Below are 22115 nucleotides of genomic sequence, written 5' to 3' on the forward strand. Positions count from 1 at the left end.
TACGGTATTCGTTTTTCTCTTTCTGACTTACTTCACTCTGAATGACAGTCTCTAGGTCCCTTTGCCTCACTACAAATAACTCAATTTCGTTTCTTTTTATGGCTGAGTAATATTCCATTGTATATACGTGCCACACCTTCTTTATCCATTCATCTGTCGATGGACACTTAGGTCGCTTCCGTGTCCTGGCTATTGTACATAGAGCTGCGATGGACATTGCGGTACATGACTCTTTTTGAATTATGGTTTTCTCAGGGTATATGCCCAGTAGTGGGATTGCTGGGTCGTATGGTAGTTCTCTTTGTAGTTTTCTAAGGACCCTCCATGCTGGTCTCCATAGTGGCCGTATCATTTACATTCCCACCAGCAGGGCAAGAGGTAAAGGTATGAACATTTTTTAGACATAATGCTACTGCACACTTAATAGACTACTTTATCACAATACTCGCCTTTTCGCGGTGGGTCTGGAACCGAACCCGCGATATCTCCGAGGTGTGCCTGTTTATTATCGTGTACTATATAAGTATATAATAAATACTTGCTATTTTGTTCTGTTGTACTGATTTGAACTTGTGATGTAATGCCATCATTTAAAGAGGAAGGGGACAAGAAGCTAAGTGTTAAAATTCTTCACAAGAATACTGTAGCACTTCAGAAAACAGTGCACATTTTCTGACACTGGATTGTTGGCTGTGACTGAATTTTAACAAGAATTTTTTGGAAGAAATTCACATATTCTGGCTTTTGCAAAATGTCTCACTGGAGGAATTGTAGTATTTGAAGCACGGAAAAGCTGGAGCAAAATACTGGCCCTGGTACCCACCGACGCAACACTTCCAGTTCTTAGAGGAAAAGGAGCGCTGTTGAAAGTGGCCCTGTCTCCGGGGGTCCTGTGAGGTCGAGGAATTCAGCAGGTAGGAGGTGGAATCCCCACCTGTCAGATTCTGTTCTGCACCCAGAGCTCCAGAAACCCCCTTCAATGGCACAGCACGAATGTCGATTGCTTTGTGGGAGGAATGCCCACTGGATCCTTCTTAAGTAGAAAATGAAGCCAGTAGGAAGCATGAAGCCACACTGGGAACAGGCTAGGGCACTTCTCTGCCCTTATCACTGTCGTGAACCCCAGACGGATTGCAGAATGTTCCAGAATGTCTCTGCCTCTTGGGGCTGGTGAATTCTAGTTCCCAGTTCCACAGTCATGTGGGGACAGCGGAATTACCCCGTATCCCATACCCTACTGCAGTGTTTCCTAAGGATCTGGAAGCATCTGAGGTCTAGGAGTTAGGAAACCTGCAGAGTGTGTATGGGAGGGTGTCCCTCACATCGTCATTCCCCACTGAATACTCAGAGCTCTTCCCCAGCACGGGGTCCCTGGGGCATAGAGGCCTATGTAAGGCGCTGTAAGACTGGCCCTGGTTCCTTTAAGAGGTGATGTCCCTGAACCAGGTGATAGCTGAAATCGGAAAGCTTACAAGAAAAGAGAGCTAAATGGGAAAGAGAAACTGGTGTCATGGAGCCTCTACTACATGAATGGCTTTATGCTTTCTGTGTCATTAAATTACTCCAACCACTCTGCGATGTGGGTGTTAGTTTTTCCGTTTTATAAATGAAGAAACTGAGATTACGAGTGGTTAAAGAATGTTCGGTTTCTCAGCTAATCAGAATGCCGTGAAAAAATACCCAGCTCTAGTGGAAGAGGCTGGCTTCCCAAATGTCATCAGCTGATGCAATCAAGATTTTAAAAGCCTTCTTCCTACGAGCTCTATTATTTCCAAAGAAGAATGCTTTCCCAATCTCAAAGGTGATGGAGCTGGCAGCTATGACCCAAGAGCCATGGGGAAAAATACAATTCATCAGTATTCTTCGTAGCAATAATACATTCACAGGACAAAATGCTAGCTCTTAAAATATTCCATGAACAGGAAGCTGCTTGAACCCATATTTCCCACAAGCATTTACAGTAAAAGGGGCATCTGGTATTTGCATGCCTTCAATGTTTCCTTTGGTTTGTCACCCGGACTGTAAAATAACTCAGTTCTACTAAATTACTGATTAAATTCAGGCCATTTGCGAACTCCAGCTGAGGCTCAAATGCTCAGGGACTACAGAAAAGCAGGAAAAAACACAATGAAAAATACAGAGAGAGGGAGAGAGAGAGGGAGAGAGAGAGAGAGAGAGAGAGAGAGAGAGAGAGAGAGAGAGAGGAAAAGCAGGAAAAAACACAATGAAAAATACAGAGAGAGGGAGAGAGAGAGGGAGAGAGAGAGAGAGAGAGAGAGAGAGAGAGAGAGAGAGAGAGAAAGAGAGAGAGAGGACAGGCTTTGTAATTGTGCCTCCGAATCCCCCCTCTGGGTTTTTGTTTTCATTACCCGTTTCCTGGTCTTGTCTTTAAGGAATGGCTTGATGAGCGTGTACAGGGCATGGATGTACCAGGGCTGGTTGACAAAATGGACTCCTCCGAAGCGGGCAGGAAAGCTGTCCTGGGTGGAAAGAAAGAAACGCACACCAGTCAGCACACATCACCGGTTAGATGGGAACAGCCTGCTTCTTCTCTCAGACTGAAGCACCAGCTAGGGGAGGGAGAGACAGGAAACACCCTTACTTCCCAGCTGTTAAGGTCTTCTCTGTTACCCTCGCGTCCCTCTTTGCCTGTGGCTCCACAAGTGAGAAATCATACATCAGGCCTGTCTTTTCCAAGTCACAATTATATGACCTCCGACATGACACCAGAGCATTTGCAGCCCAGAGAGTGAAGGAGTTGAGGTTCTTCGTAGTGTCAGGGCACCAAGGCTTCGGTTCCCATGAGCCCTACAAGATGGCTTTCTTTACCCTTTACCCTCATCCTCTGCTCTCCGGCTCCAGCCCTCTCCACTGGGTGATCATGACAATAACTCTACTTTCTGGGTGACTGAAGCTGTGCAGGAAGGGGTTGGGAAAGGATTTCAAAGGCTCTTCAGAGATGGGGCTCTCTGAAATCCTCCAAAGTCTGACAGCATCCAACATCCGTGCCTCCTTTTCACAGATTTCAGAGCTGGCTCCTTACTTCAACCTGGGATCCACACAGTAGGTCCCAGGGACAGACATTTGCTCATTGATGGGCTAGTTGATTCCCCTAATTGAGGTTCTCCTTTTCTGCAGATGAACACATTTTGCAGATATCAGGAAATAAGAGCATTATTAAAAAATGCTTTCAGTTTTAGAATCCACCTCAGGGCATAAGCTTACACTTTAGAAGCTGAGAAGCTGCTCTGCGTGCTAATTAGATCCACAGAACAAGGGACCTTGACCATAAAACCTGAGCTAGTCCCACGGCACCAGGTCCTGAGCTCCTGATATAGGGCTTCCAAAGGTTGCATTCGTGTGGTTAATGGCATTAAAATAGAAGGAACATCTAATGCAATTCGAATTGCCAAGCGTGCTGGCAATCAATTTCATTGCAACAAACATCTTTGTAGAATGTTAGCGAGAGATGGGATGAAAGCAGGAGCCTCGTTATCTGAGCTAACAGTTCAGGCCACTAGCTGCTCCTTGCGGTGTATGAAATGCCCTGCCTGGGGCTTTTTTAGTCACAAAGAATGAGGGTTATTAACTTTTTTCAGAACCTTTGCGTCTATAGGCTCCATGGGCACCTTCTACATTGAGACCTGGTTTCCAATGTAAGTTCATGGATCTGTGCTTAAAGGTCGACCTTTAAAAAATTTAACAATAATTTTGCCTCTGTCTAGACATTTTACAGAGTACAAAGGAATTAAATATTTTGAAGGTTAAACTAGACAATTTCAGTAAAAGGTCTTTGTTTTGAGGGGTATGTATTTTTTCTTTTGTTTATTCTATTTTTTAAAAAACTTAATGAAACCACCAAGTAAGGATGGAGAGACCGTTTATACCAATTTGCACATTTGTCATAATCTCTCACTATTGCAAATGTAAATTTAGAAAAGTAGAAGTTCTTAATAAGGTTTTCTTTTCTCTTTCAAGTACAGTTTTGGATCTAAAAATTCTTTGGTTTCTTAAAAAGAAAGACCTTTCCCAGAAGGTTTTCCTTTGCAATGAGTGCTAAGCAATAACCTCAGTCTTTTGGGGCCTTTTGAACTTGTTATCCAGAACTAAAAATAACTATAATTCATTGTCTTACATGCTAAACGTGGGTTGTGGGGCTGTAGAAGGAGAAAAAGAGCAAAGCGTTTATCTGTAAACCAGGGCTTTACTATCCTTTTCAATAGGACCAATAAGAAGGTTTTTATTTCTATTGAGAGTCTACTATATTTCTAGGTTGGTCAAGTGGAAGAAAACCCTGTAAATAATACTGCAAAGGCACTAGGTAAAATCTCAAAGAAAACATTAACCTTTACAAAATATCTAGAGACTCCTAATTTTTGTCTATGGAATCTCAGTCCTCAAAGACAGCAGCACTGTCTTCGATTTGTGTCAGAAGAGATTGAAAGAAAAAACACAGGGCTGAGACCCATCAGTTGTCTGTGGGTTGGCCCTGGCTTTGAGTCTGCCATCTTGAAGGCATGAGATCTTATTGATCTCATTCAGGTCGGCAAATAAATATGTGCAGATAAACACATGTAACAAGGCTCTCCTGTGTAAGAAGGGCAACGTGCAAATGGTACGGTTATCCTCGAATGAGCCTGACTGCATTCTTAATTATGGTGTGTGTGTGTGTGTGTGTGTGTGTGTGTGTGTGTGTGTGTGTGTGTGTATTGTGCACAGGGAAGGCTGAGGGAAGGGAAAATTAGAAAACAGAGTGTTAAGCAATGCCCATCATTCTTGGTCGTTTTGCCTGATCTCTTTAGCAAACCACAGGTAAACGGGAAGTTGTCTGTCACACAAATGTCTCCCAGGACCCCAAAGGAGTCCACCACCCTCACGAAGGTGCATTTCTTAGGGGCTGGAGCAGACCTATCTCAAGATGGTAAACCTTGATTCCATGACAGTGTGACATTTTGTTTTCCAGAGTTCTTGGTGACTAAAGAGTATGCTCCAAAAACATACCCCAGGTTCAAGAACGTGGCATTAATTTTTGTGTATTTCATGCATTTATCAATAAAAATATAATTTTGAATGATAAACCTTCAAATCATAAACATTATCTTTTCCCTAGTTTATTTTAAATTAATTCATTTCCTTATTACAAAAAATATACCCATTCTAGAAGAGTATAAAATTGATTTTTAAAATTATTTGAAAAATTAGAAAATACAAAAAGATAAGAAAGAAGAAGAGAAAAAACACCTACCATCCTACTGCAGAAGACTGTGTTACTTCCTATGTTCTAGCATTCAGGACAGGCTACGTTATGTTATAGTAACACACAACCCCTGCTTTTTATCATTTAAAACTGTAAAGATTTATTTCTCGTTCACACAGAATGTCCTTGCAGGGCTGGCAGGAGCCGGGCTTGATTTGCTCTGAGCCCGGGATGTAGCCTCCCCGTCTGGGACAGGGCTGCCACAGCTGAGGGAGACAGCATGGCGAATCACACCTTAGCTCGTAAGGTTGGCTGCCAGAAGTGACAGGCTTCATCTGTCACGTTTTACAGGCCAAACACGTGGCTGACTCCTAGGGAGTCAGGAAGTCTAATTCTACCACGTGGCTGGTAAAGAAGAGACCAGAAGGGTTGGTGAAGAGCTCTAGTGATTACCCAAGCTCTCCTTTCCTGCTTCCCTCCCTCCCTTTCCTTTAGTCCCTCCTTTTCTTCCTTCTTTCCTTTCTAAATGGGATCACGTTTTGTACATTGGACTTGATGTTTTTACATTGGACAGCTGATGGCCTGCTTGATACTGGTGAAATAACATCAAATAATCAGTATCAAATAATACAAGGTAGAGTTTACAGAGGAGAGGGGAAAACAGAAAATTGCCTTTATGTAATGACTGGTTTACTGTCTTTCATTCCTCACTGAACAATCAGTTCAGACCTGGCACCTCTTCAATTCAGCACATACTTACGAGTGTCGACTACAGGAAAAACACTGGATTATATTCCTTAAAGCACTTGGCAGAAATGGCCATCGCCACGGCCTTCTGGTACTTTGACTCCCTCCTTCTCTACCTGAGCTCTACTCATGCCCTAAGCTGCTGAGGTCAGGTTTGTGTTCCTTGGTGTCCTTTTTTTAAATTTACGGTCATGCTTCTCTAATATTTTTCTTTGGGATAGTGGTGACACAAGAGGTAGCTTGGAGTGCTAACATCGCTAATAATCAGTCCTTCCTCTAACCCCCAAGTCACACAAATACATGTTCACACTAGATAATCTAGCAAGCATATCTTCCAAACCAGTCCCCGAGGCATTCTAACTCCACATTCAAAGAGTGCTACCTCTAAATCCCTCCTAAGTGGAATACTGGCTCAATGATTGGCCTGAAAATCTGAAGCTAGGATCCCCTCTTTGCTCTCTGAATACTCAGAGAAGGCTATTCTCATCCATCTGCCTTATTTTCCTACACCAGATAAAAGTCAGAGCATTCCAGGGTTATTAAAATAAGGATCTGATACCAGAGAGTGTAAGAAGTAGGGACGAGATATGGGGACATATGTATACGTATAGCTGATTCACTATGTTATAAAGCAGAAACTAACACACCATCGTAAAGCAATTATACTCCAATAAAGAGGTGAAAAAAAAAATGAATGAAGGAGGAGGAGCCAGTGACCAAGAGAGTGGTGGGGTAATAAGAAATAGGTCTGAACATGCAGGAAAAAAAGTTTTTTGAAGAAATTGGGAAAGCCAGTTGCGTGGGATAAATCAACTAGGAAAGAGAAGGAGATAGAGGAGGTTCTACTGTACATTCTGTTGTTCAGAAATGTAACTGTGGAATGAGTATTGGAGATGGGACTCTACTGTGGAAAATAAGAGGGTGAACCAGAGTCCCAGCATCAGGGACGTGGCATGACTCTTTCAGAGCCGTGCAAGGTACCAGGGCTTAGGCCTGAGGCTAATTAAAGAATCAAGGTCAGCTCCCTAGAAGGAATTCCCAGGGAGAGGATAACTGTTAACGCCCTGCGAGACTGATAAATGGGTAACAAGAGAGAGCCTTGCGGTGATGAAAATGTCCTGTAACTTGGCTCTACGGACGTCAGTATTCTGGTTGTGCTATTGCTTTGAAGTTTTGCAAGATGCTACCAGTGGAGGAAGCTGAATAAAGGTTGTACAGAATTGCTCTGTAGTTTCTCCTACAACTGCGCGTGAGTCTACAGTTATCTCAAAATAAAATCAAAGAACATGATTACTGTGAATATTTCAAAACTCCGCAATAGGAGTAGCCATTTTTTTAAGTATAGTAGAAGCTTTTCTAAGGCTAATCTTTACTGTCTTATATGAAGTGTTACACAAAGAATGCCAAGGTAAATGGTAAGGCACAGGATACACTGCAGGACATTCGAAGGGGCTCTTCTCTCTTTTCTTTGGGAGTCTTGGGCAGCATTAAGTGATTCTTGCAGTCCATTAGAAATAGCCTTCATTTTTAAGTGGGCACTACATTTGCACTTCATTTTCACACTGGCACTATTCAGGCATCGCTGAGCTGCCTTTTCTTGTGTTTGATCAAGATTTAGGAGCAACATGGTAGAGCCAAAACTATTTCCTCCCCCTTTCCTTGACAATCAGTTACAGATGTTACTGGTGGCAGTTGGCCGAGTTTCCTGCTGGATGATAAAGCACTTACCAGCGATATTCGCTAAGTGTGTAATGCCTGCAGGCAAACATACTTCCAACAGGGTTCAAGACACACCTGACCTCAAAATCACATTGCCTGGCAAGGCCTGGGGAGCTCTGCTCCATCTGGCTCTAACTCCCATCCTTCCTCACTTCTTCTGCTGTTCTTATGTGGAAACCGGAGCAGGGCCACTCCAATTCACAGATACTATGCCCTCTCCCCATCTGTTAAGATTCCTCTGAAAACCAAAGGCAAAGAAGGAAAGAGAGAGAGGATGAGCACATGAGCTGTCTTTTAGACCTTCTGCCTTCTTCCCTGTGGTGGCTCTGAGTGTCTTTCAGGACCTTGGCTGAAGGCCTCCATTCATTCACCGAACTGCACGTATGTAGGTCTGAAGGCAACACGAGGACACAAGCATGAAGTTAGGATTTGGTTCATGTCCCACTAATGACACCCATTTCCCACATCAAAGCAGACAGATAAAAACATTTTCAGCAGCATAAATGGGCTTCCCTGATGCAAGAGAGCCTTCTAAAAATGCTATATTTCATGATGATGGGTTTCTATTACACAGTGTGGTACTCATTAGTGTGAAAGCCACCTATCCACCTATTTGCAAGGAAATGGAGAGCTCATGCAATAACAGTTACACGCCAAATGCTTTACATACGTCAGTAGCAAGCATGAGAGAGAAAAGAGCACGCTTATTCGGACGCCGCTGGGAGATAGCTCCAGCTGATTACGGGCTATGGATTTTCTTTGAATATATGCTCCTAGAAGGCATCATTGATTTCTGAGAAGCTGTACCAACCCACTGTTCTCTTGAGGGTAGGAAGGGCTTGGGCTTTTTATGCAGGTTCAGATCAGGGCATGCTAAAGGATGAAATTTTTTTTTATCTGCAGATCCTAGAACTGTCATAATGCTCTGGCAATTCTCCTAAACAGAGTAAGCAAAACTGGCCTTCTATCAAACCGGTTCAGACGAGCAGATCAAACTCAGAATCTTCCCTGGCTACAACCTAAACAGTGTTCCTTGATGATATTTTTCATATTCCATTCTGGTCAACAGTCCACCATGCAGTTATTGAGCTCATCATATAAGTGAAATGCAGGGGTGCAGGGGTACAGGACATGCACTTCTGTGTCCAATCCATTCATTGTCCAGTGGGATAGACAGGGAAACTGCGATGCTTCGTTTGAGAGAAAGACACAGATCAGAGTTTAGCCTCTGTGGTTTATGGTAGTCTCTTAGAGCAGAGCTAATAAACAGCATAGATAACCGGAGGTGAAGATCAGGGAAAGCTGAACATGCTGCAGAGGCCAAATAAGAAAGCCTTCTATAAAAGAGCTATCCAAAGATTTGGTGATTAATAAATATACGTGACTATGTTGGAGAGTCTTCAAGGGTTTATTTGTGACCAGGAGACCCTACATTTTTCCTAGCCCCACTGTTTTCTAAGAATGAGCTTACAGATAATCTCTATTTAAAAAAATTTTTTTTTAATTAAAAGGAAGGAAAGGAGGCAGGGAGGCAGGGAGGGAGGACGGAAGGGAAAGAGATCAAAAACCATCTATCTCATGGCGCGTGCCCGTCAAATTTTTGCCGAGACAACAGAAAACGTGACTGTAAACTAAGAGTATCTTCATTACCCTGATATCTGCCTCACACCTGGTAGGAAAGTCTACAGAGCAAGAAAACCAACTGGTTTTTGTTTTGTTTTTTTTACTTCCTACTTAATAGAGCACCAAAGAGGAGAACTGCATTCTTCCTGGGCTCTGGCAATCTCATTGCTGGCCAGGCAAGGCGACCAAGGAGGTGACTGTCCTCAAGGAAGTGACCTCTGTTGGGAGGAGAGAAGGGGTAGCCTGCAAATCCATCCAGCCTGGTCACTCTGAGTCAGCAGAGCTGAGCTCAAGCAAAGAACATTTAATTTGCCAGAAAGATCACTCCTGCTTCTCTAACCACAGTAGCCTATAAAAGGGCTTCTAGTTGACTATGAAATAGCAAATTCATTGTGGTAAGTACACAATACTTCATCTTCAAGTTTCCCTCAGGGGCCTTATGTGGTAAATAGATGATTGTTGCTCATTATTTAAAAGCCAGTTAGTGGAGAAATCCAGATTGCTTGAATCACTGATTTGCACGGGCAGTCAATGCCGGAAGATACGATGTGCTTCACCCTTTAGGCCCTACAGTCACAAAACCATGGTGCGTCTTAGAGAAAGAAGCACGGTCAAAGGAACACAGAGCTCACTCGAAGCAAACCTTCTGGCAAATGTTAAAATTTTAACCACGAAAATATCTTTGGTCTGTAACTAAGCTCGTAATAAGTAAGTGTAGTAAGATGTTAAAGTCTTAATAGATATAATTTAAGAGAAAACATTAAAGTCAGTAAAGGTAATTTAATAGTTAAGAATCGGGCACTTAGTATCTGCCAGGAATTTTTATATATGTTATCTCATATCACACCCATGACAATCTTATGTAGGTATAATACCTGTGTTATAGTGTCTATAATATCCCAGTTTTACAGATGAGGAAACATAATCTTACTTAGAGTAGTTAAAAACTTGCTCAAGTTCACACATCAAGTAAGAGACTGAATGAAGTTGAATCCAGACCTGTCAGTTCTTATAGTTGAAGCTCTTATCTCCTACTGAAGGTTCATACAAACTCTATATATGTCAGCAAAATTTGGATTGTCGACCATCTTCATGAGGGTTTTAAGGGTGCATATGCTCACTAATTGAGATAAAACAATAAACATTTCAAAGCATAAATCTCAAATCCAAGTTAAAATTTCTAAATCTTGCTTTAGCTGCGAGCGCTTTAGATGACATTTACAAGAGGACTGTCCTCATGGTTTGAAAGTGCCGTCATTTAAAGAGTTTCAGTTGTTATTAGAAAAGAATGAACAAGTATTCCTAATGAGCGCTCTGGAAGTTTTAAAGATCAACTTGAATCTCTCCATACTGGCCCTGCCTTATTAGGGAACATTGTACTTTTATAGCGTAGATAAAATCATTTTAACATGGCCTCATTCTGTAGGAGATTTGAGTCAGCTGAAAATTTTCTTGTATTTGAGCACAATTTATTTTCTAATCACTAGATATACATCACTTCTCCATATCAAAAGCTAGCAGTAACCCATCTCCAGAATAAACAGCAGGGAGGATTCTATTAAGACAAAACCATGAAATTTATTTGTGGTACTGCTTCTTCCTCCTAGCAGTGGAGTTGGTGGAGCTCACCTGTAGCCTGGTCTTCTCCCCTGTCTGGGAACCTGGCTAAACTACACTTCCCTGCCCCCATGTTACAAGATGAGGCATACGACCAAGTTCTGGAGAGCGGGACGTAGGCAGAAGTAAGAAAGATTCACCACTTCTATACTCCAACAAAATAGATGTGAATCTCCCAGGCTTTTTTTTCCCTCTCTTCCACATGGCTGGAAATGAAGAACTCTGATGCCCTGGAAGATGGGGGAGCCCCAGATGCAAGGAGCCCCAACTTATGAGCCACTTGCTGGAGGAGAGATCCATGCTTAGTGGAGCTGCCTACCAAGGACAGCAGGTAAGAAGTAAACTTTCATTCTCTTAGTAAAACCAAACTCAGCATAGCTTATCCTGCCCTGATGAGCTCGGCCACTACAACGATGGGTAGGGACGTCTGGGCTGCCGAAATGACTTGGGAGTTTTCAGCTTGTAGATGATGTTCGCATCCACGTGCTTTGTGAGTGAAGCTAGAGCAGAGGTGAGATCTCAGGACTGAGCCCTCAGCTTTGCCATGTTTAAAGGCACAAATATGAGAAGAATCCAGGACAGATATCTGAAGGGTGGCCAGTCAGGCAGGAAAGAGGACAGTGTCCTGGAAGCTGAGTGAAGGGAGCATTTTCAGACTGTCTCGGTATTTTCACAGTTGATGGAGCATTCGATGGTGTTGAATAAAATAACAGCCTGAATAAAATGCAGGCTGAGAGCTGTCCCTTGAGCGTGGCAATAGGGTGGTCCCTGCCTTCAAGGAACTTACCCTCCATTTGGGAGGGAGGGAGAGATAATAAACAAAAGATAGAGGGGAAAAAAAGCTAGAAGGTGCCACGTTGGAAAATAAACAGGGAAGAAGGCTAGCGAATGTTGAGAAAGGGACCTGAATTTTAAAAAGTTGATCAGGGAAGGCCTCACTGAGAAAGTCACCTCCGAGTAAAGACCCAAGATGATGTGGGAAGCCAGCCATGTGGCTGCCTGGGGCTAGTATTTCAGGCAGAGGGAACAGGAGCAAAAAGCCTGTGGTGGGAACATCCTTACCACCTCCACAGAAAGGGATCAGGTCAACTAGCATTTCCCAAAATAGGTACTGCAACATATTATTCTGAAGGGTCTCCTCGTACAAGAAGAGGATTCCAAGTGAAACACTGCATTCTTGACCTTCTCTTAGGAAGTAAAAGAACATGTTGGTCTACTTAATTAAAGCCTTTGAAAAAGTCTGGTGGCAAAGAAACCAATTGAACTTTGTTTAACCTTTTGTTTCCTAGGCGTTTTACAACATAAGATCCATTTGGGGGAGGTTATCTATTAACCAAAACTAATATTCTAGAAAATCCACAAGGGAAAATATTGGACTTCCTCACCTCTCTGTGTAAGTCAGAAAACAATGTACTTCAGGTACGTGGATTGGTCAGACTTGAGTTGGCAGTGTGACAGTTTGAATATTGTCGGATACCATTTTAAAGAAATCTACTATGAAAGTCATATAGTTATAGGGAGCAAACATGTGATTTCAAGATATCACTTTATCTCTTTTTAAAGTTTGAACTGTGCTTTAGTCACTTGAAAATCTGTATTATTCATATTTCACCCAGCTTACCCGTGATCTTAAAAAGAGACGCCCTGCAACTTTTTGCTGGAACAAAGAACAGAACTGACTCTCCTCCTGAGACATCCGTCTATATTTCCATCCCAATTACTTGACCTCAGGTCTGGGGAAAGAACCACGCCATCCATTAGAGTTTCAATGGTACCTATGTTCGTCTGAGGTTAGGATAGAGCAGAATCTTGCCTTGAAACAGGACCACGTTAAGCACTGATTTGGTGTCACCTTGAGAGCAGGGCACCAACGGTAGCAGAGCCTGTGGAGACGGCTGACAGGTCATAATGACCTGGGATCCCAGAGAAGAGCCAGGCTGGACCTGAGCAAAGCCCAAGTCTCCTCTCACACAGGCAGAGAATACTGCTTTTTACTGCCTAGATATGGTTGCTGCTTTTCTGGATGAAAACAACACACCATGAACGTGGAGGGCAAATAACTGATCTTGGGGAATTTTTTTCCCTTTCTTTGAAAAACTACCTCATCCACTTCTTCTTTAAGCTCATCTGTCTACCATGTGGAATGGGGCCCATTTTGTCTCGTAACCACTTACTGCACTATCCAAAGGAAATTCTCCCTAAATCCCAACACAAGTACACAAATGGTGCCTTGAAATTTAACATTTGATTTAAGCATCTTAGAGATCTCATGCATTCATATATTTATGATTTATAAATGCATCTGCAAAAGAGTTTTGGCAGTTACGTAGACTTTACAAGAGTTTTATACACTTATTTATATGTTGCAGTGGCCTAAGTGCTATTTTAAGGGTACAACTTAAAACTCCCAATCAGTTCTCTAATAAATATTGACCATTATAAATATTTGAGTAATTTTTATCATGGACACAGCAGCTTACAGGGACAGTTCTTTTAAAAATGATAGAAATGATCCCAGAGGAAATAACAGCTCACCAACAGGACGTGTTAGATTCTAAATTCTACTGCTTGTGCTTTTAACTCAGCTGTGAGAATCTTCAGGAATTTAAGGGCCAAATGAGAGAAGATTATTCCCGATAAAATTAGATATTTTCTACCTCCATCATTATAAAATACCTTGGGGAAAATGGCTTTCCAGTTTTTTATTAGTAACACAAATTCTTATAAGTACTTTATATTTTATACCAGCAAAACCACTATATTTATTGAAAATTACATCATTAAGGTATTCCATTTCAGATTAGAGCTTCCAGAATTACCTATTATCGTCAAGAAAATTCTTTTAATGATATCATGCATACACACATATCTACAGGATAACATCTTCAGGGATCATCTGATCATCAGGGAGCTTCTCAATCAGCTCCATGGGGAAGAATGTGTCTTTTTGTATCCACACAATGTTCAGATTTGCTCTCCTAGCCACATCCCCTCTGTGGACTTCCGACTTAAGAAATGGGAATCCTCTACTTGAGGGAAAAGATTCTAGGGATCTTACTCAGATGCTATAATGTTTCCTCCTTTGTACTTAATTTTAGTTAACATTTTATCCACTAACTCTAGCTCTGTAATTGACTATTAACTCAGGATAAAAATCCTTATTTTGTTCTCTCTCCCCTTACACACACACACACACACACGTACACACACACCACAGACCCCAGTGCGTAATTGGTATATGTCTATCTTTTGGCTTTTCTCTTCCGTGTTTATAATTGAGGCCTCCCAAATTTAGGATTAAATGCATTCAAATTTACAACAACAGCAAAAAAATTCCAACGTCAGCCTTGTCAGCAAGCTGTGACTTATGTGGGCGTTACCTCAGAGGTGAGGCCAAATCCCCACCCCCCTTCTACAAGCTGCAGATCCATCATTAAAGAATCATGTCTCTGCCATAGAGCTGATCTCCTGGTAAAATAAGGACGCCACTGTCAGGGTAACACTCCAGTTATTTCTCTCCCGTTATTGCCCGGGAGCAGACCTGGAGCTGTTTCGGCCGCGAGGTTTGTGTGCGTCTGTGTGCGTCTGTGCGCGGCGGGTGGTGATGGGGGCCGAGCGGAGGATGTGAGTGTCGGTGGCAGAGGAGAACTGCAGAGCTGAGAAGGAAGCCTGCAAAGGAAGGTGGAGGAGCCCCAGCTCTCCCTGCCGCAGCACCGGCTCTGTCCCTCCAGTGGCGTCGCCGAATGGCACGTATTCGTCGACACCTTTGAGAACGCAACACTGTGTTTCAGGGGCAGCACGGTGGATGGAAACTCGCCTTCAGCGAGCTCTGATCCCAAAGCTACACGCAGTACAACCCTGGGCAAGTTGCTTCATCTCTCTGGGCCTAGTTTGCTGCTGGCAAAATTCTGCAGGCGATTGTGAGGCTTCACTGGATCAGAGTGTGTCATCCGCCGTGTCTGGCAACCGGTATAGGCCCTGCATGTCCCCTCTCGTGGCATAGGTGTGGGCGTGCGCGGGTGACCAGGCCGCTTCTGCGTGCCAAGCCTGTCTTTCCGTCGCATCCTTATTTTCCCCAGCTTTGTCAGTGATATCTCACGGGGATTGTGTGTGTCCTGGGCCTGTTTACCCCAGGGTAGGTCCATCACTCACCCTCCCCTCCCTGAGCTAGAGTGCAGGGTTTCTGCCCCTGCACCCAGGCCACCCTCCCAGGTTCCTTTTCAGCCAACGGGGAACTCGGAGGTGGGTGGGATGGAGGAGAAACCAGGACATTTCCCCCACGTGGTTCTAGCTTGGGTGGCCTTTCCTCCAGGCTCCTGTCCCTTGGGACAGCCCTGTGTGGGTTCCGCCGCTGGGCCCCAGGAGCGCTTTGTCTTTCAGCCTCAGGTAGGTCTCTGCTTCCTGTTCCTGCTAATCTCCAGCTTGCCCCATCATCCCTGTTTGTCTTCTCAGATTGGTGTACCCAATTCCCTGTGTTAAATTAAGTTACCTCTGTTTTAAATACTTATTATGGTTTGTTTCTGTTTTCCTGGCTGGACCCTGACTGACACACGGATGCTGTGTTATGACGTTACTGAATTTTTGCCTCTGGGTTGGAGGCTCACACCGTGGAATTTCAAAGCAACGGGTCCTTCGATTCCTCAGGTAAATGGACTTGAACCCTCACAGGGCCGACTTAGCTTGAGGAGCCTGGTGGATTCAGCTCCACACATCAGCACAGAAGACGCGTGTGTGATCCGTCCAGGTAGGACCTCTGTTTACCCCCGGCCACAGATTGTGTTGAAACGGGGAGCTGAGGCTCCTGTAGGAAAGGACCGAAGAGAATTTCGAAGACCAGAGAACCCCTTCCTGAGAGGAGCGATTCATAGTCTGTGTTTGGTGAGGCGGCAAGATGTCCCATCAAGTTTAGGTTAAGTGGTCATAAACAACTTCTGTGAGCTTGCCGCTATTTACATCACAACATCAAGTGACGTGTCCCCAGATGGAGAGGACAGCTCTTTACCAGCCCTGTTAGATCCTCTCCATTTCTTAATCTTATTTCACTGGTAACAGGGACGAAACGACTACTGGAGTGGTCGTAGTCTTCACCCATATAAGTCCTCTTTGCTCCCCTCCCCACCTCCACCCACTTCTAGGAAGGAAGGACACTCTTGCTCAGTGGGTGACGCTCTTGGCTCTTTTCTGCAGTGCCGACTTGGGATAATGAGTGAAACAGAGGGAGTCAAGGAAGCCAGAGAGGCTGAGTATGGCACTGAGAAAAAGCCAAGGGGCAGATGCCTACAAAGTAGGTGCCCATCGAGTGAGGGGAGAGACTTGGGGACCGGGGTGAGAGGCTGCAGAGAAGCAAGGAGTACAAGATGGGCAGACAAAGAAAGGTGATTTCGTGAAGTGTTGTTATTGAACGTAAGTTACATCTCCTTTAAAGCTCTTCAAAAGATGCAGATAGGGCTTCCCTGGTGGCGCAGTGGTTGCGAGTCCACCTGCCGATGCAGGGGACGCGGGGTCGCGCCCCGGTCCGGGAGGATCCCACGTGCCGCGGAGCGGCTGGGCCCGTGAGCCGTGGCCGCTGCGCCTGCGCGTCCGGAGCCTGTGCTCCGCGACGGGAGAGGCCACGGCAGTGAGAGGCCAGCGTACCGCAAAAAAAAAAAAAAAAGATGCAGATAAAAGTCTGCTGTACTGTAAAATGAGTTTTAGTGGTTGGATTATACTTTTCAAACATGTTTTACTTATACCAGACGATACGGGTACCTAAAGCTTATGGGCTTCCCTGGTGGCGCAGTGGTTGCGAGTCCACCTGCCGATGCAGGGGACGCGGGTTCGCGCCCCGGTCCGGGAGGATCCCACGTGCCGCGGAGCGGCTGGGCCCGTGAGCCGTGGCCGCTGCGCCTGCGCGTCCGGAGCCTGTGCTCCGCGACGGGAGAGGCCACGGCAGTGAGAGGCCAGCGTACCGCAAAAAAAAAAAAAAAAGATGCAGATAAAAGTCTGCTGTACTGTAAAATGAGTTTTAGTGGTTGGATTATACTTTTCAAACATGTTTTACTTATACCAGACGATACGGGTACCTAAAGCTTATTCGGTTTACACGTTGTCGGCTGTGCACAATTAACCCTTTCAGTGATACGGTCTCGTTCTCTCATTGTTTCAGATGTGTGTGTGCTGTCTTTTTGGCTAGTCCGAGAGCTGCGAACAACTGCCTTTTAATGTATTTATTCACATGACAAAAATTAATCTGAGAGCCTGCTGGGCGCCAGGCTCTGTGTAGAACTCCACTCTGCCCATGAGATGCTCCCAGTCCAGGGAGGGAGACAGGAAACACAGCCCGCGTTGTACCATGGCACAAATGCAATGATGGACGTGAGGATACAGGGGAGGGAGGCTGCTTTCAAACACCTGGCCCAGAGCCAGGCACAGAGCAGGTGCTCAGATCAGACACAAGGCACATCCCGTGAAAGAGGGTGCCGGGCTGAAAACCAAATGCAGGGACATGGCCATACCAGTTGTCAGGGGCCCAACTCTCTGTTTAACTATTATAAAACGGGAGTCAGTAGAAACAGCGGCTCAACCCACAGCTTTCTACCCGACAGCTAAACCAATTGCATGATTTGTCATGTATTAACAGCATCAGGACACAGTGGTGGTGCGGGACAGGGACACACTGGTCTCTATTCTCAAGGCCACCTCATTCTCGTCAGGAAGATAAGACAAACACAGAAAACCATTAGCAAACATACAGGGAAGCAATAAAATCGTGAGCTAGAAGTGGCTAGGTATTGTGGGAATTGACTGTCAGGTAAGCCTTTCCTGCATCAAAGAATTCATGCAATAGAAATTAATGCCCATAAGAATGTTTTGAGTATATTAAGGTGGCGCTACGGACCCCCAGGAGGAGGGAGTGTATGTTGGGATAATGAGTGCAGGAAATGATGGTTGGTATTCATGGGCTATACCCTGGTTGGTTTTCCGCTGAAATAGAGTAGAATCGAGGCAAAGTGTGAGGTGGAAACAAGCCAAAATTCTTCACTTATATCCTGTGGTCTCCTGTTTGGAGCCAGGTTCTAACTCTAAATAAACTTGTGAAAATGTATTCACAGCTCTGTAGGGCCAGAGATACCAAATGTTGGTGCTCTACCAGCTTAAAACGCTCACTTCATGCAAAATGGAGTTGTATCAGATCTTTCAGCAGTCAAGCACAGAAAAGAGAGCTAGTCTGTGTACTCAGAGTTTATCTCAAAAAAGAACCATAGCTAACACGCAGAACTGTCTACTCTCTTCCCTCTTGTATACCCCAGACAGTATTCAATAAATATTTATAGAACAAATGAATAAGAGAAACCACCACACCAAAAAAGTTCACTGTCTTCTCTAATCACAAAAACATTCAATTCAGCCTTTAAGGTGATTTTTGCAATTGAAATGAAGCTACATGGGGTTTGCGGGCAGGGGTACTGAGTAGTGAGTGCCATTGGGTACAGAGTTTCTATGTAGGGTGATGAAAATGTTCTGAAATTAAACAGTGGTGATGGTTGGACAGCTCTGTGAATAAACTACAACTCACTGAATTGGGCACTTAAAAGGGGTTAATTCTGTGGTATGTGAATTATATTTCAATACAGCTGGTTTTTTAAATCAGAGTTGAGATTCAGTCTTGATGAAATACATTATAACTCGAGAATCCAAATACAGCTCCTTGTGCATAGTGTAATAAATTAGTTTTATTCTTGAACAGAAGGAGACTTATAATCCAATGAAAATTATGACCTTATGAGAGAGAAAAAATTATTCTGATGAAATATGAAAGCACTTTAAACCGAATACCAACATGAAAATGAGCAGGAGCTTATTAGCTGAGAGCTGCAAATATTGTGTATCAGAGAATTGGTAGTTGGGTTACTGGGTCATTTGGTCTCTCATCCAATGAACATTTATGAAGAAATCTGAGTAGCAGTATTTGTCTAGGATCCTGAAGAGCTGTCTCATCACTGGCTGAATCAGTGAGCAACAGAAAGGTTTGAGATTCTCTAAGACCTTGTGTACCCACTACATCCCGGGCTGTATAGATCTGTTTCCTCTACAGCAAGACCTGGGGCTCTCTCGAAGAGCGAGTTACGCAGCTCTAACAGAACTGTGTTCATCTTGACCACAAAAATCCTGATGCTTCTACAAACAGAAAAATGCACGTTCTTTCCTAGATATAGTGGCTTTCCTCTAACATTTATGGCCCAGAACCACCATCAGTTCTCTATCTACCTGGCATCCAGCGTAAGCTGCAACGAGCTATAGCTGATAGGCAGTCCAGTGCCTCTAGACACACGTGGTTACTGAACAGTTGAAATGTGTCTTATCCAAATTGGGATGTGGTGTCAGTACAAAATACCCACCAAATTTTGAAGACTTAGTAAGTACTAAAAATCTAAACCATCTCTTTAATAGTTTAAAATTTGTATTTTATGTTGAAATCACACTGTTTTGGACATATTGGGTGAAATAAAAATATATCACCCCCTCCCAATGTAGCTATCTCTTCCCTGAGGATGAACAGCAAAGAACTCAGTTAAAGAAAGGTCAGCCTTGTGAAGGCAACAAAGAATGTAATGAAAAGAGGTGAAGAGAGAGGCATGGCAAGCCTCTGCTCACTAACTTGTTATAACTGCTGTCATAATTGGGGGGAAATTATAAGAATGAGGTTTGAGGTGTTAATCTAAACCCTTCAGTCCTTCTGAAATGTTAACACCATTTTATAACCAAGACTTCTTTCTGGAAGGGGAATCCCAGCTGACCACAGGCAGATTCTGTAGCTGGGCATTAAGAGCTAGATCTCACACATAGGTTAATGTAACTGCTGCTGCTATGTACAGGCTCAACTGGACATTTGAGGAGTTGAGCCAGCTGCACAAGGATGATCAAAAACTCCTGGAGCCCCTTGCCAAGATGTAAGTAGTCATTTTTAAACTATATTCTTAATATCCACGTGGATAAAGAGCTCATAGCAAGTGCATTTCCACTGCATAAAATGTAGGGATTTAATCTTCAGGATACGTTCCCTGTGCATTTCCTTTATGTGAACAGTTCCAATTGAAAAAGAAAACACACAAATCTTCCAGAGTAACTCATATGTGCTTCCAGCTCTTTGCCATCAATAATCTAACGAGACCCACCGTGGCTGGGTGGAGGTATTAGAGACACAGCGATAAAGTGACTGGGTAGCCTCCCTTGAGAGAGACAGTTTGATAGGGGAAAGATGCAAGAAAACAAATAACTGCAGCCATTTTATACATAGTGTATAATACTTGTGATATTTGACTATTAGTGGATGTAGGAGAACATGTGCCTTTTACTTAACATGTAAGTAATTAAAGGCAAATCTATGTAACCTACTGCCTGATTAGCAAAGCTTCTACTGCTGCAGGAGAACAAATGAATTATCTGCTACTTATCTTACTTTAGAGGTGAGTCCAAGCCACTTTGGTGTCTATATATTTGTGTCTATGGTTATTTGCTGCTGGTGATATAGAACAAACAAATGAGGAGTGAGTCTTTTGTGAGGTACTCTATGCCCAATGTAGCCATTGGTCAGGGAAATGTCTGTGCTTTGCCACAACCCTTGGTGCCCTGGAGTCTTGGCTCTGCCGGAAGAGTAAAACCTTTGTGAAGTCCCTGTGTTCACTGAGAGGCACTCATGTAGATAATAATGGCAGACAGTTTAGGAAAACAGATTAATTATTACATCTGACAACTTTGGGGAAAAAAACAGGAGCTCATTAACAAATTTGCTAATTAGTCCTCTCCATTGTGATATAGAATTCAACAGGTATATCTGTGTATAATGCAGGATGGCTTTATGTGGTGTGTGTGTGTGTGTGTGTGTGTGTCTGTGTGTCTGAGTATAGACAGAGATGGTCTGTGTTCTGGAGTCTCACGTAATAATCTTATAAATCGTTGATAAATGTTCCCAAGTCTCTGCAGATGACTCTTGATTTGTAAATGAGACGCCTTTGCTACGTACAGAAAATCAATGTTGTCATATTTGCAAACTAACCATTCTAATCCTTTGCTATTGCTCAAATTACACTTCCATCTTAGTTCAGTCCACTCTCCTGAGAGACACTTTGGTCAAACATGGTTTCCTCTTAGGTAGCGGAAAGGGAATATTTGAAATCCTGGTAATATTTGAAAAACGTAGCTGTTTAGTCAGCACATGTATTTGGATGCCTCTACTAGCTGTTGGGTAATAATTCCGTCAAGAGGCAAGAGGACAAGGGGGCACAGATGAAATCTCCCTGAATAGTGTTTTCAGAGAACTTATATAAGAAAATCATTCTTTAAAAAAAAAAGAAAAAATATTCCATTAATCTGAGTCAGGCAAAGAAAATGGCTGTTACTCGTTGTATCATTAAATATTAGGTTTTGCTTGTGTGTATGTGTTTGGTGGCCAATAAACAGACTTCACAGTACACTTAGAATCTTTATAAATCCATGTGGGCAGTACACATATGCCCATCTTGTAGAACGGGGAGCACAATAAATTTTCCCCAAACACTTTTATAATTGTACATTTATATTTTGATATATATTTGGTTAGATTTAGGACACATTCCCCTTATTGAAAAACGTTTTTAAGCACAATTATATAACACCGCACAGATTGCATTTTGGAAGATATTTATAATTAGGTGAGAAAGGAAAGCCTGTGTCCCTTGCAAGGAGAAATCCCTATAGAATATTATCTATGCTGGTCGTGCCCTAGAAAAGATGTAAAAGTCATGATGGGTTTGTTTTGAGTAAGCTAATTAGCATCATTAGTTTAATGTGTTCTGCGAATTAGAAAAATTTCTAAATGGCCTGACTTGAAGAATATTTTAATTTTTAGTACTACTACATAATAAAGAGCTGTAACTCGGCACAAGTTACAGCAGTTTGACACTTACTCATATGAGTTTTGGGGTGACACGAGTTAATAAAGAAGTAAGCGCCTGGCCCTGATGCCACAGCCTAGGAGAGGAGGAAGCGGGGAGGGGACCCGTGGGAGGTGGTCTCATCTGCAAGGCGGGGCCGGTGGAGGAGGGACCACACAATGCACGGCACATTTTGCTCATTCTGGTTATGCTTTGAGATGCACTTTTTTTTTAAACATCTTTATTGGAGTATAATTGCTTTACAATGGTGTGTTAGTTTCTGCTTTATAACAAAGTGAATCAGTTATACATATACATAT

The 22115-nt window shown here is 43.3% G+C and overlaps 1 protein-coding gene across 7 annotated transcripts in view; it reads right to left on the minus strand.

Moving 5' to 3' along the window:
• CLVS1 (clavesin 1) overlaps positions 1-22115 on the minus strand; it is a 246674-nt gene that overhangs the window by 26207 nt on the left and 198352 nt on the right. For all 7 annotated transcript variants that reach the window (XM_055091287.1, XM_055091286.1, XM_028500704.2 and 4 more), the window contains one exon: positions 2370-2480. In XM_055091287.1, coding sequence (XP_054947262.1) covers positions 2370-2480 — 111 coding nt within the window. The remainder of the gene's footprint in view (positions 1-2369; positions 2481-22115) is intronic.

Source organism: Physeter macrocephalus, chromosome 15, assembly GCF_002837175.3.
Source record: "Physeter macrocephalus isolate SW-GA chromosome 15, ASM283717v5, whole genome shotgun sequence".
NCBI lineage: Eukaryota > Metazoa > Chordata > Mammalia > Artiodactyla > Physeteridae > Physeter > Physeter macrocephalus.